At 40.9% G+C, this 14,799-nt stretch overlaps 1 protein-coding gene across 4 annotated transcripts in view; it reads left to right on the forward strand.

Annotated features, from left to right (window-relative positions):
• The window catches only part of PAK1 (p21 (RAC1) activated kinase 1), a 123,130-nt gene that overhangs the window by 64,775 nt on the left and 43,556 nt on the right, over positions 1-14,799 (forward strand). For 3 of the 4 annotated variants that reach the window (XM_036324886.1, XM_036324885.1, XM_036324884.1), the window contains one exon: positions 1,849-2,059. In XM_036324886.1, coding sequence (XP_036180779.1) covers positions 1,870-2,059 — 190 coding nt within the window. In that variant the 5' untranslated portion in view covers positions 1,849-1,869. The remainder of the gene's footprint in view (positions 1-1,848; positions 2,060-14,799) is intronic. The other variant, XM_036324887.1, reaches the window with a different exon arrangement.

The raw sequence follows: 14,799 nt of genomic DNA on the forward strand, positions 1-14,799 counted from the left end.
AAGGCATGTATCCCTGTGTAAACTTTTTTTAAAAAAATATATTTTATTGATTTTTTACAGAGAGGAGGGGAGAGGGATAGAGAGTTAGAAACATCGATGAGAAAGAAACATCGATCAGCTGCCTCCTGCACGCCCCCTACTGGGGATGTGCCCGCAACCAAGGTACATGCCCTTGACCAGAATCATACCTAGGACCCTTGAGTCCGCAGGCCGACGCTCTATCCACTGAGCCAAACCAGTCAGGGCCCTGTGTAAACTTTTGATTAATTAAAAAATTTATTGAATCTACTATAAGTCAGATACTCTACTAGGTACTTTTGGATTGTAAAAGTGACAAAATAGAGCACAACCTTTGGGGAACACTTGCTTCTGGTGAAAACAATTATAATCTAGTAAAAATAAATGTAATAACCTAGAAATATACCATTGCCCTGGGTCTGGAGGAGACATCTAACTGCTTAAAGGTGAGAACAGTTCCAAAGGGCACATGGAGAAAAGATTGGGGGTGGTGGGGAGGGAGGATGAGGGAGGGATGAATGCAGGGATCATTTAGTTTTGCATTTATTAGAAAATGTTAAAAAGACTCCTATAGATTTTGTTTATACCATTTAAGCAATTGATATGTAAGGCAGTGGTATTCAAATCTGGCTGGTATTAAGATCACTAGTTTTTTAAATTACAGAATTTGGCCTTAGCCCAGCCATACAAAATCAAGATTTATGAGAGTTAAACCATGCATCTCTATTTTCTAAAAAGCTCTGGGTAATTATTATGCTGATTTTTTTTTTTATTAGAAACTTTAGTCTTTAAAACACTGTTGTGTTTGACTCCAAGGAGCTTACATTCTAAGTAGTCATGGTTAAAGATATACTATCCTCTGTAGCATGGAAGAATAATGAGAAACTTTATTAATTCTGGAAACATATCTATCCATTGACACTTATTTGAAGTAATAACATCTATCTTCATTAAAACTATTGCTACCATGTAATAGGAGATTTTACCTCTTTCCCCCCTTTTTTTATTCTTTATATTTTCCAGAAGCATTGGAGATTGCCAATAAATCCAGCATCATATAGGATAGGATGGTTACTTCATTGACCATTGTATATTTAGAATAAGGTCAAATTTTAGAGGAAGGTGATAGTGCAGAGGTGATGTAGGCCAGGTGTCTGCAAACTTTTCCTGTAAAGAACTAGATTGTAAATATTTTAGGTTTGTGGGCATACAGTCTCTGTTGCAACCACTCAGTCCTGCCATTGGAATGTGAAAGAAGCCATAGACCTTTGTAAATGAATGGGTGTTGCTATGTTTCAATAAAACTATTTACAAAGCCTGCAGCTCTACAGACCCTTGATAGAGTGATACAGTCCATTCCAGAGAGGGAATGTTACAAAATTAGAGATAGGCAGAAAATTCACTGTGTGGAATGCTACTAGCAGTTTTATTTAATCTTCATGTGAATGAATAAATGGCACACAATGATTAAAGAATTTTTCTAAAGCTAATAAGTGGCACTGGGATTCATACTTAGTTCAGCTGGGCTAAATTTCTATCTTTTAAACTACATCATCATGGTTTTCTGTGTTCTCCAATGCCTCAGATAGGGGAATGCAGAGAAAAAGCAAGAACCTTGTGAATTTTCAGCAGTGCTTGGCACAGAGTAGGCATTGTATCTTTGAGTACTGTTGACTGAATATGATAGTGGTAGTCGTGGTATGCAGAGAAGGGCTTGAACAGGGCCCTGGAGGAAGGATTGTATAATTTGGATTCTTTCAAACTTTTCAACACACATTTCTTTTTGTTCAGAAATAATAAAAATGCTATGTTCTTTTTTTCTGATTCCAGTAGCTGCTGGTGGTGGTGACAATGTCAAATAACGGCCTGGACATTCAAGATAAACCCCCAGCCCCTCCAATGAGAAACACCAGCACTATGATTGGAGCTGGTAGCAAAGACGCCGGAACCCTAAACCACGGCTCCAAACCTCTGCCCCCAAATCCCGAGGAGAAGAAAAAGAAGGACCGGTTTTACAGATCCATCCTACCTGGAGATAAAAGTACAGTATTTCACTTCTTTCTCATAATTTATATACTTAATTTTTTTTTTTTTTGGTAACCTGGATAAGAGATTTGTTCTTTCCTTGACTTCATTTTCCTTTAATACCTCCTTCCACCCTATTAAATATTTCTCTTGTCTTTTTTGCCTAAAGTGGCTGGAGTCAAATGGAAAATAGACCTATTAAACTCTTACTAGTATTAATTATTCTGAGCAAAATTCTAAGAAAATAATTACGCTCTTGCCAGACTTTGGACAATCTGTACATGTTTATTTACTTAGACTGTTTATGAACTCTCAGAATGTAAGCAATATTGACATGTGTTCATTTGGGAGTGCTTTGTTTCCAGACTAGTTTTATTTGGAATGTCTTTTCTTCAGATTCTTGATTGCCTCTTTTTTATTCATATATCTTGAGCTCACACTTAGATTTGGGGATTAAATATCAGTAAGAAGGGCAAGTAGTAGCTGAGGAAAGGAAGCTTGGAAAAGGAAGCAGGACTCAGCATGAGTTCACTCTGAAAAAGTCATACCAGCTGGGCTCATTTCCTTTCTGTTGACAAAGCTTCTAGAAGAATAACCAGGATTTTAACAGTGTATTTGATAAAGTCACTGAAATCCTATGGACAATAGTGAAGTAGAGGTTTGGGTGTCCACATGGGTAGATGACTTTTGTTTGACACCCTCAGCCCCAAATATTTATTTAAGGGTCTGTTGCTATGAAGTAAAATTCTCAGTCATGCCTACAGGGCTTTGTTCTTGTGGCATGCTGAAGAAATTGGCTTTCTGTCTGTAATTAGTTATCATGAGATTCCGATTTAGGTGGACCTGGTTCAAATCCTGGATTCATCACTTACAGCTCTCTACCCTTAGGTAGGTCAGTTAACTCCTTTGACTTTTAGTTTTCTATCTCTAGGAAAGAATGGTATTGCCCTCTCTCTATAATTGGGATAATATCTCACAGGGTTGTTGTGTGAAGATTCCATTCAAAGTTCCTAATACAGGACCTTCTGCACAGAAGGCACTCAAATATTAGTTCCCCTTCTCTTTACTGGTTTGCTGAAGGTGGGATGCATGGCTAGTAGGTTATATGACAAAATCAGAACTGGGATTCTGAAGCAGCCAGATATAACAACCACATTGATGAATTGCAGAAAATGTTTTGTGTTGCAGAAAAATATAACTGCATAACTACAGATCGGGGGAGATGGTATATGATTGCATCATTTACCAAATAGGGAAAAACAGGAAGAGAAACAAGTCAAGAGGGCTGGCTATTGGAGAGCAGGGAAGATGACTTTAAACACCTTGCATTTGAGGTGAAAGGATAATTGTAGACACTTTGCATTTGAAATGTCTTGACATAGAGATGTCTAATAAGCAGTGGTCTTACAAATAGAAAGTGCTTGGTGAATAACTGAAATGAGAACTAATGAGGCTCTTTATTGAGTACATTGGGCTTGCATCTTTATGTGTTTACCCTTTCTGCTTCCACCTTCACTGTGAGCCCTTTTCAGGTCTGGATAGAAGAAAGGTGGGTAAGTTGCGTAACTTGCATTTTCTGGCTAATTCATTACATAGTAGCTACCAACTTCCTAGGCACAGGGCTATGATGTACATTCGTGGTGTTACCCTGCTCCGGCACCTCCTCCCACATATAGAGCCACTTTGTCCCTCTATTTAGATGTGTGCTTATTTTTAAGATTGTGCTTTTATCAACCATAATTGTTATAAGATCTCTATGAATAGGAAGGCCTTTAACCCAACTTTCCACATGTAGTGAAGAGGGCAAGTAATTGCTGAGGAAAGGAAGAGGACTTTTAAAATTAAAAGTGCGGGCCCTAGCTGGTTTGGCTCAGTGGATAGAGCATCATCCTGCAGACTGAAGGGTCCCGGGTTCGATTCCAGTCAAAGGCACATGCCCAGGTTGTGGGCTTGATCCCCAGTAAGGGTGTGCAGGAGGCAGCTAATCAGTGATTCTCTCTCATCATTGATGTTTCTATCTCTCTCTCTCCCTCTCCCTTCCTCTCTGAAATCAATAAAAATATATATAAAAAATAAAATTAAAAGTTTGGAATTTTTCTTGCTGACAAACTAGGAAGATAATAAAATTTCTGCTCACTAGGCATCATCAATTAAAACCTTGTGCTTCAAATGATACCATCAAGAAAGTAAAAAGATAACCCACAGACTGGGAGAAAAATTTTCCAAATTATATATCTGATAAGGGATTTGTATAAGAAATATATCAGGAGCTATTACAACTGAACAGTAAAAAGACAACTTGATTATAAAATGGGCAAAGTATCTGAATAGACATCTCTCAAAGAAGATATACAGTAAGCCCATGAAAAGATGCTCATAATCATTAACCACTTGGGAAATGCCAATCAGAACCACAGTGAGAGACTACTTCACACCCTCTAGGATGACAATAATAAAGAGAGATAATAACAAGTGTTGGCAAGGACCTGGAGAAATTGAAACCCTCATACACTGCTGGTCGGAATGTAAAATAGTATAGTGAACAGTGGAAAAGTATGTCACTTTCTCAAAATGTTAAACATACTAGTAGAGTTAGTTGCCACATAACACAGAAATGAAAACATGCCCACACAAAAACTAGTACATGAATGTTTGCACTAGCATTATTCATAATAGCCAAAAGTAGAAACAATGCAAATATCCATTAACTGATGAATGAATGGATAAATAAAAAGTAGTGTATCCATACAAAGAAATATTATTTGGTAACAAAGAGAAATGAAGTTCTGACCCATGCTACAACATGGGTGAACCTTGAGAACAATGTTAGTGAAAGAAAGCAGCCACAAAAGACTACATATTATATAATTCTTTTTATATGAAATGTTCAGAATGGGCAAATCCATAGACAAAAAGTAGACGAATTGTTGTCAAGGGCTGTGGGGGAGGCAGATAGAATTGGGGAATTTTGGCTAAGTGGGTTTTCTTTTGGGGGTGATGAAAATGTTCTGAAATTGATTGTGGGGATGTTCACCAGGCTCTGTGAATATACAAAAAGCCACTGAATTGTACACTATATAGGTGAATTATATGTTATATGAATTATATCGCAATAAAACTCTTAAAAAAAAGATTTCTGCTTATAGCAGCAGATGGAAGCATAACCTTCAGACATCATTTGGAACTAAAAGGATGATCTTAGGTACTGAATAGGGAAGTGGGGGTCTGGATATCTAGGTTATAGTCTTGGTTCTCCCATAAATTGGCTGCCTGATTTGGGTTAATTATTTCTCTGTAGATCGCAATGTCTTAAGCTAAAACATTAGAATCAATCCAGTGGATAAATATAGTCTCTCATACCTTTGAAATCCTATCCTCCTATATAGTAAAAGCCTAATATGCTAAGTGTCTGGTCATCCGGTCGGCCATTCAGCCAATCAAAGTGTAATATGCTGATACGCTAAGGCTGCTCAACTGCTCGCTATGACATGCACTGACCACCAGGGGGCAGACAGTTGACTGATTGACCAGTTGCTGTGACGTGCACTGACCACCAGGGGGCAGATGATCCGACTGGTAAGTTAGCTTACTGCTGGGGTCTGGCCGATGGGGACTGAGTGAGACAGACTGGACACGCCCTGGAACCCTCCCGCGGTCCCTCCCTGGCTGGCCAACCTCCTGTGTCCCTCCCCGGTCCTGATCATGCACTAGTGGGGTCCCTTGGCCTGGCATACACCTTCTCACAATCCTGGACCCCTTGGGGGGATGTCGGAGAGCCAGTTTCGGCCCAATCCCACAGGCCAGGCCAAGGGACCCCACTGGTGCACTAATTCGTGCAATGGGCCTCTAGTAATTAGATAAATGAGATATTATAAAGGTGAAGTTGGATCAGGTTGTCTATGTAGGTGAAAACAATCTAGGCCAGTGGTCGGCAAACTGTGGCCCGTGAGCCACATATGGCTCTTTGGCCCCTTGAGTGCGGCTCTTCCACAAAATACGTACAGTGCGATTGAAACTTTGTGGCCCATGCACAGAAGTCGGTATTTTGTGGAAGAGCCACACTCAGGGGGCCAAAGAGCCGCATGTGGCTCACGAGCCGCAGTTTGCCGACCACTGATCTAGGCCAAAGAGCTATAGCCCCAGTGGTACTTCTGGAAATCCTTACTGAGTAACCTTAGGCCAAATCTGGTCTGAAAACAAATCTCTTACCTCAAGGTTAAAGCTGCAGCTCTATAAATTCAAAGTATAGAGTTATAAGAACTTGTTATGAAATGATCTAGTAACTTCTCTTTCATTCTCTAGTTATAGATTTTCTATACATGCCCTGAGCTCATAGGTTTAAGGTCCTAGATGGCTATGATTCATGTGTACATCAAAATGATATTTTTTGAAAAGTGGTTTTACCTTTGTTGGGAGCATTTATTCAACTTGATTTTGTGCTCAGTTGATATTGCCATTCAATCAATCGGCATTGTTGACTTGCTGCTTTGTGCTTAACCTAGTCCTAGCCGGATTCACATTGTCGCAGTCTTTAAAGTGGTGTGCCCTTTGTAAAATATTTGAAAATTTATACCAGCTGCATAGAGAAATGGTCTAGAACTGGACTTAGATCACCTAGATTGAGTCCTACTGTGGTTGGCAGTTAGACAGACAATGAGCAGACCAAAGACGCTGGGGCAGATACAGAAGGTCACTCTGGTCCAAAGCCCTGGGTGCCTAGCAAGGACCAAAATGGGGAAAACAAGGACCTCCCCCGCTGGGTAACTTTTCCTCCTCTAGCATATTGCTGGTCAGGTGGCTTAGACCCCCTAACCTTTCACATCGATGGTCATGTGGTTGGGGCCCTCGCTGACCTTGCCTCCCCTGGCATGTTGCTAGTAATGCCCGTTAGACCCCCTTAGGGAATGAACAAGGGGGTCAGAGAATAGCCCAGGACAATGAATTTTTGACCCACATCAAATATGTCTAGGCCTCAGCTGTGTTTCAGTGCTTGGCCCAGAAAAGCAACAAAACCAGACAAGCTATACTATGGCTGATATCAGGACCAGCTGCATTGACTAATGACACCCCCCCCCCCCCCCCCGAGCTGACCAATCAGTGGACACACCTGGAAAGCTAATGAAATTCTGTTGAGATATTGAGACCCCCCTTTGGGGCTCTCCCTAAAATCTCCATCCTTAACAGCCCTTCGGAGGAGGGCCGGTGAGCTCTCCCTGGAGTCTTTTCTTCCCTCCCTGGCGGGTTAGCTTTACCTTTCTCTTTCCTAAGCTCCAAGGACCCTTCCTTTGCCTCTGTAACTTGTTTCTTAAGCCCATTTCTCCTACGGCTCACTTCTTTTACCTCTGTGACATTCTAAATAAACTTTTTCTTACAGTTTCAGTCGTGGTTCTGAATTCTTTCTTAGCCAGAACTCAAATACCGAGGTTGCTGAACTGAGGTCCGGTCTGGCTCCACTGGTCTGACACCTGGTGTCATTCTTGCCGCCGGCACTACCTCTGATATTTACTGTGACCCACCCCCTTACCTGTTTATTTTAATCCCAGTATTCTTTTTTTTTTTTTTTAAATTAAATCTTTATTGTTCAGATTATTACATTTGTTCCTCTTTTTTTCCCCCCATAACTCCCCTCCTCCCAGTTCCCGCCCCACCCTCCGCCCTCACTCCCCACCCACTGTCCTCATCCATAGGTGCACAATTTTTGTCCAGTCTCTTCCCGAATCTCCCACACCCCTTTCCCCCCCAGGAATAGTCAGTCCATTCCCTTTCTATGTCCCTGATTCTATTATAATCAACAGTTCATTCTGTTCATCAGATTATTTATTCACTTGATTCTTAGATTCACTTGTTGATAGATGCATATTTGTTGTTCATAATTTGTATCTTTACCTTTTTCTTCCTCTTCCTCTTCTTAAAGGATACCTTTCAGCATTTCATATAATCCTGGTTTGGTGGTGATGAACTCCTTTAGCTTTTCCTTATCTGTGAAGCTCTTTATCTGACCTTCAATTCTGAATGATAGCTTTGCTGGATAAAGTAATCTTGGTTGTAGGTTCTTGGTATTCATCACTTTGAATATTTCTTGCCATTCCCTTCTGGCCTGCAAAGTTTGTGTTGAGAAATCAGCTGACAGTCGTATGGGTATTCCCTTGTAGGTAACTGAGTTTCTTTCTCTTGCTGCTCTTAAGAGTCTCTCTTTATCTTTTGCTCTTGGCATTTTAATTATGATGTGTCTTGGTGTGGTCCTCTTTGGATTCCTTTTGTTTGGGGTTCTCCGCGTTTCTTGGACCTGTAAGTCCATTTCTTTCACCAGGTGGGGGAAGTTTTCTGTCATTATTTCTTCAAATAGGTTTTCAATATCTTGCTCTCTCTCATCTTCTGGCACCCCTATAATTCTGATGTTGGTACGCTTGAAGCTGTCCCAGAGGCTCCTTACACTATCCTCGCATTTTTGGATTCTTTTTTCATTTTGCTTTTCCGGTTGGGTGTTTTTTGCTTCCTCGCATTTCAAATCATTGACTTGATTCTTGCGCTCCTCTGGTCTGCTGTCGGGAGTCTGTATAATATTCGTTATTTCAGTCCGTGTATGCTTAATTTCTAGTTGGTTCCCCAATATAAGATCGAGGGTCTCATTAGTTTTCTTGTAGATCTCATTAAGTTTATCGGCGGCTTCTAAACAGTTCTTGAGAGACCTTAAAAGTGTGGTTCTGAACTCTTTATCTTCCATTGACAATTTTGTCCTGTTTCTTTGTCTCCGCATTTTGTTATGCTTCCTTGGTGCACCCCCTAGTGGTCTTTGTTCGCAGTCTTATAGTTAAACCTTGATTGTTGTAGCTAATTCCAGGGAGGGTTTGACCTCCAGGCCAAGTGGCTATGAGAATCAGCTGTGTCAGCAGTGAGGGAACTTCTGTCCTCTAGGGAGGTGCTAATCTAGCCTTTGCCTGAGGCTATCCGGCAAATGCCTGTGTGCAGGGCTTGGGTGGGGCGGGTCGCACAGGATCAACAGGGTGGGCTGGAGAGAGCAGTTATGGCAGCTCTCAGTCCTGTCCCCAGGGGGTCTGCCTCTCTGAGTCCCAGCACCCGCTGCAAAGCTCGGAGAGAAAGCTGCACTCGCTCTGACCGAAGCCAGACAGTCCCGCTGCTCCCGTTTGAGTCTGGGTCCCTAAAGACTCGCCCGGTTCTGGAGCTCAGAGTCTGCGACTCCCTCCCGATTGAAAACGCCAACCGCGCCCTCCGCCGCCAGCCGGCTCCGCGCACTCCGCACCTCAGAATTTGACTTCAGCACTGCGCCTCCTCTGAGTGTCCGTATGGGTTTCTCTTTCCTCCTAGTTGTAGGACTTCCACTCAGCCGGCGTTCCTGTGGTTCTGGGTGCTGTCCCTTCTGTTTTTTGGTTTCACTTTTGAAGTAGTTGTTCAAAGCAGCAAACTCCGGCGTTAACCTATGCCGCCATCTTGGTTCTCCTCCTCATTGTCTTAATCCCAGTATTCTTATCTGTAACATGGTAATAATTATAATTTCCATCCACTCTATACCATTAGTAGGCTTTTGTCATTTGATGTAGTGGGCGTAAAAGCATTTTCTAAACTATAAAACACTGTACAAATATGAAGTGTTTGTGTGTATGTTTTACTAAAAACCTTATTTCTTATTTTATCTGATACTCACAGCAACTCATTTTCTGTTGGGGAGGCCGAGGAAAGTAAATTGTTCAAGGTCTCACAGCTGGGAAGAGGCAGGGATGAGTGCAGAACTAAGTCTTCCTAAGTATGTGTTACATCCTAGCATAACATCTCTGTCAGTTGTTCTCAACCCAGATGACACATCTGAGTCACTCATGATGCTTTTAAAAAATACAGATGCCTGGGTTTCAGCCAGACTTTGGACCCAGAATTTCCAGAGGGTACTTTCGGGTCTCTAAGAAGACTTGGGGGATAAGAAAGGAGAGTTCTCTGTGGGCTGTGGTGGTGACTGGGATGGGAGTTGGCAGTGGGGATATGTCTGTGGGCATTACCTAATGCTGACCTCCAGCATGGCTTCAGTGTGTGCCTGGGGGAATGCGTAAATGATGGGAAGAAGCTGTCACTAGGGGCCTGTAATAGGTGGTGCTGAGCTGCAGAATTCCATGTGGGAAAGCCAGGTTCCTGTGGTCAGGGCCTGGAGCCTATGGTTTATTCTAAGAAGCCCTGCAGCTTTTCGTTTGGAATCTTTTTCTGGCTACATTTTCACAACCAAAGTGGAATTATCTGAGCTTGGGAAGCATTTAGCAAAGTTAATTTTAAAACTGGACTACGTCAGTGTTTATCTCTCCAAGTTTGGAGTGTTTTACTGCCTTGAGTTCAGATTAGCTCAGCTGAACCAATGAGAGGTGCTTCTTAAAAATAAATCTTTAAAAAATATAAATAAGGCCAGTGCCTTGTGCTGAAAATGGATGGCTGTACAACAACATGAGACTTGAAATTGTCAGCCTCATGTGTCAGAAAGCTGAGTGGACGAGGCCACAGGTAGGGCTAAAATTAGGATGTGTGGTTGTATGCTTGTTTCTCCACTTTATGTCCTCAAGCCAGTGATCTCTAGTTACAGGAAATCAGGATGATTTTGCTTTCTATTCAGCCAGTTTCCTGTTAATGAGTGAGATAGGAAATATGACTCTAACACTCTTCCCTTCTCTTACGCATCTTAAAACAACCAATACTATTTGTTATCTCAGTTTTTGAGGGTCAGGAATCCAGCTGGGAAGTTCTGACCCAGGTATCTCATGAGGTTACCATAGATATGTCTCGGATACTTTCTTATGTTAAAGATAACTCAACTTACAAAGGTAACTTTAGTGATCCTCAAAATAACAATAACAATACTAAAAAAGTAGTTTATAACAGTCACAACAATAGCATAGGTACTATTTTCATTTGGGCCATGATTTTTGTCCTCAAGAAGTTTACATCTTAGGTTAGGAGGTAAGTCTTAAAAAACCCCAAAGAATCATTCCAGATAGGAAATAACTAAATGCTGACTCAGTGTCTTGGGAATTCACAGAGAGAGGAAAGGTCAGGAAATCCACTGGGAAGAAGTGGGACTTGAACCAGTCTTTAAAAGATGGCTGAATGTTTAAAGGGAGAATGAGAGGAAGAGGTACTGTATATGAAGGCACTATGGGAGGTACTGCATATGAAGCAGAGCCACCCTCAGCATTACCCTGTGTGCTTTTGTGTTAAAGGACTTCACTTCCCTGGGGCTCTGTTCTTGTAGACTGCTCATCCGCTGAGCCATTCTCTGTTTGTAACTTCTTTACCAGAATTCATTTTGCATTTGCCATTCCAAGCCTATGATGATATACTAACATAATATAAATAATAGGTAAAAGTATAGTGAGATATAAATATAAATAAAATATAAAAATAACAGTTATTCTTACGATACTTTTAAGTAACTAGATCAAAAGAAGTTTAGGCACAGAAAGCAATCCCAAAGCCCTGCAACGTGTCCCATGCATTCCTGTAAGCAAGACAGATGGATTTATGTCATAAATGACAGCTTAATTTCGGCCTTGATAAGTCTTTAGCCTTCCCTCTCAAAGCAGCTGCTTCTGGAAGATACGTTGTCAAGTGGGTAAATAGCTAAAACCTGTGGTCTTTTCAGATTGATTTCTTTTACCTAGTGATGTGCATTTATGGTTCCTCTTTATATGGCTTGATAGATCATTTCTTTCTTATTTTTAAAAATACATTTTTTTATTGACTTCAGAGAGGAAGGGAGAGGGAGAGAAAAAAACATCAATGATGAGAGAGCACCACTGATCAGCTGCCTCTTGCATGCCCCACACTGGGGATCGAGCCCACAACCCGGGCATGTGTCCTGACCAGTGATGGCACTGTGACCTCCTGGTTCATAGGTCGACACTCAACCACTGAGCCACGCCAGCCAGATGATCATTTATTTTTAGTGCTGAACAGTATTCCACTTTCTGGAGGTGCCACAGCTTACTTATCCATTCACCCACTGAAGGACATCTTGGTTGTTTCCAAGTTTGGGTAATTATAAATAAAGCTGTTATAGACATCTATGTGCAAGTTTTTGTGTGAACATAAGTTTTCAGCTCATGTGGCTCAATACCAACGAGTGTGATTGCTTGATTGTATGGAAAGAATATGTTTAATTTTGTAAGAAACTGCAACCTGTCTTCCAAAATGACTACTATTTTGCATTCCCACCAGCAACGAATGAAAGTTTTTGATGCTCCACATCCTTGTCAGCATATGGTGTCACTTTTTGATTTTGGCCATTCTAACAGGAGTGGAGGGGTACTTCACTGTTGTTTTAGTTTGCAGTTCCCTAATGATATATGATGTTGAGCATCTTTTCCGTTTGTATATCTTCTTTGGCAATGTGTGTACCCATGTCTTTTGCTCATTTTCTTAATCGAGTTGTTTTCTTATTGTTGAGTTTTAAGAATTCTTTGTGTATTTTGGATAATGGTTCTTTATTAAATAAATCTTTTGCAAATATTTTCTCCCTGTCTGTGGTTTGTTTTCTCATCCCCTTGATTCTTAAACTTTTATTTTTAAATGTTTATTTTTTTAAATTAAATCTTTATTGTTGAAAGTATTACATATGTCCCCTTTTTACTCCCATGGACCCCTCCTAGCCCGCCCCCAACCCCTACCTCAGGCCTTCATCATCCTACTGTCTGTGTCCATGGGTTATGCATATATGCACACAAATTGATCTTTGGTTGATCTCTTCCCACTAACCCACTCACCCCCACCTTCCCTCTGAGATTCCACAGTCTCTTCCAGGCTGCTGTGTCTCTAGATCTATTTTGTTCATCAGTTTTAAATACGTTTTTATTAATTTCAGACAGAGGAAGGGAGGAGAGAGGGATAGAAACATCAGTGATGAGAGAGAATCATTGATCGACTGCTTCCTGCATGCCCTCTACTGGGGATCAAGCCACACAACCTGGGCATGTGCCCTGACAGGGAATCAAACCATGATCTCCTGGTTTATGGGTCAATGCTCAACCATGGAGCCACACCGGCTGGGCTTATTTTATCTGTTTTAATTTTTATTGATTTTATTGGGATGATATTGGTTAATGAAATTATATAGGTTTCAAGTATACAATTCTACAACACATCATCTGTCTATTATATTGTGTGTTCACTTTCCCTCTAGTAGTAACCATACTGTTATCTGTGTCTATAATGTGTTTCCCCCTCCCTCCAGCTTAATCCCTTCACCTTCTTGCCCCAATCCTCCAAGTCCCCTCCCTTCTGACAGCTGTCAGTCTGTTCTCTATATCTATGAGTCTGTTTCTATTTTATTTGTTTGTTTTATTCATTAGATTCCACATATAAGAGAAATCATATGATATTTGTCTTTCTTGATTGGCTTATTTCACTTAGTATAATACTTGCCAGGTCCATTCATACTGTCACAAAAGGTAAGATTTCCTACTCTTTTATAGCCGAATAGTATTCCATTGTGTAAATGTACCACAGATTTTTTTATATATATATTTTATTGATTTTTTACAGAGAGGAAGGGAGAGAGACAGAGAGTTAGAAACATCGATGAGAGAGAAACATCGATCAGCTGCCTCCTGCGCATCTCCAACTGGGGATATGCCCGCAACCCAGGTACATGCCCTGAAACGGAATCGAACCTGGGACCCTTCAGTCCGCAGGCCGACGCTCTATCCACTGAGCCAAACCGGTTTCGGCGCACAGATTTTTTTATCCACTCATCTACTGATGGGCACTTGGGCTGCTTCCAAATCTTAGCTATTGAAAATAATGCTGCAATGAATATAGGGGTGTATATATTCTTTTGAATTAGTGTTTCAGGTTTCTTTGGATATATTCCCAGAAGTGGGATTGCTGGGTTATAAGGTAGTTCCATTTTTTAATTTTTTGAGGAACCTCCATTCTGTTTGCCATAATGGCTGCACCAATCTGCAGACCCACCAAGAGTGCATGAGGGGTCCCTTTTCTTTACTTCCTCACTAATGCTTGTTGTTTGTTGATTTATTGATGATAGACATTCTGACAGGTGTGAGGTGATATCTCATTGTGGTTTTAATTTGCATCTCTCTGATGGTTAGTGTTGTTAAGCATCTTTTCATATGTCTCCTGGCCATCTGTATGTCCTCTTTGGTGAAGTGTCCATTCAAGTCCTTTGCCCAATTTTTAATTGGATTGTTGTTGTTTTTTGTGTGTTGTTGTGTAAGTTCTTTATAAATTTTGTGTATTAACTCCTTATTAGATATGTCATTGGTGAACATGTTCTGGTATTTAATGGGTTGTCTTTTCATTTTGCTGATGGTTTCCTTTGCTGTGCAAAAGCTTTTTTGTTTGATGTATTTCCCTTTGTTTATTTTTCTTTGTTTCTCTTGCCCAAGGAGATATATCAGAAAAAATATTGCTAAGAAAATGTCTGAGATTTTGCACCTGTGTTTTCTTCTAGGATTTTCATGGTTTTGTGACTTACATTTAAGTCTTTTAAAAAATATATATATATTTTTTTATTGATTTCAGAGAGGAAGGGAGAGGCAGAGAGAGAATCATTGATCGGCTGCTTCCTGCACACCCCTACTGGGGATTAAGCCCGCAACCCAGGCATGAGCCCTTGGCCTGAATTGAATCCGGGACCCTTCAGTCCACAGGCTGACGCTCTATCCACTGAGCCAAGCTGGCCAGGGCTTACATTTAAGTCTTTAATCCATTTTGAGTTTATGTGTGTGTGGTGTGAAAAGGTGGTCT

This window comes from Myotis myotis, unplaced genomic scaffold (assembly GCF_014108235.1).
Source record: "Myotis myotis isolate mMyoMyo1 unplaced genomic scaffold, mMyoMyo1.p scaffold_m19_p_10, whole genome shotgun sequence".
Lineage (NCBI taxonomy): Eukaryota > Metazoa > Chordata > Mammalia > Chiroptera > Vespertilionidae > Myotis > Myotis myotis.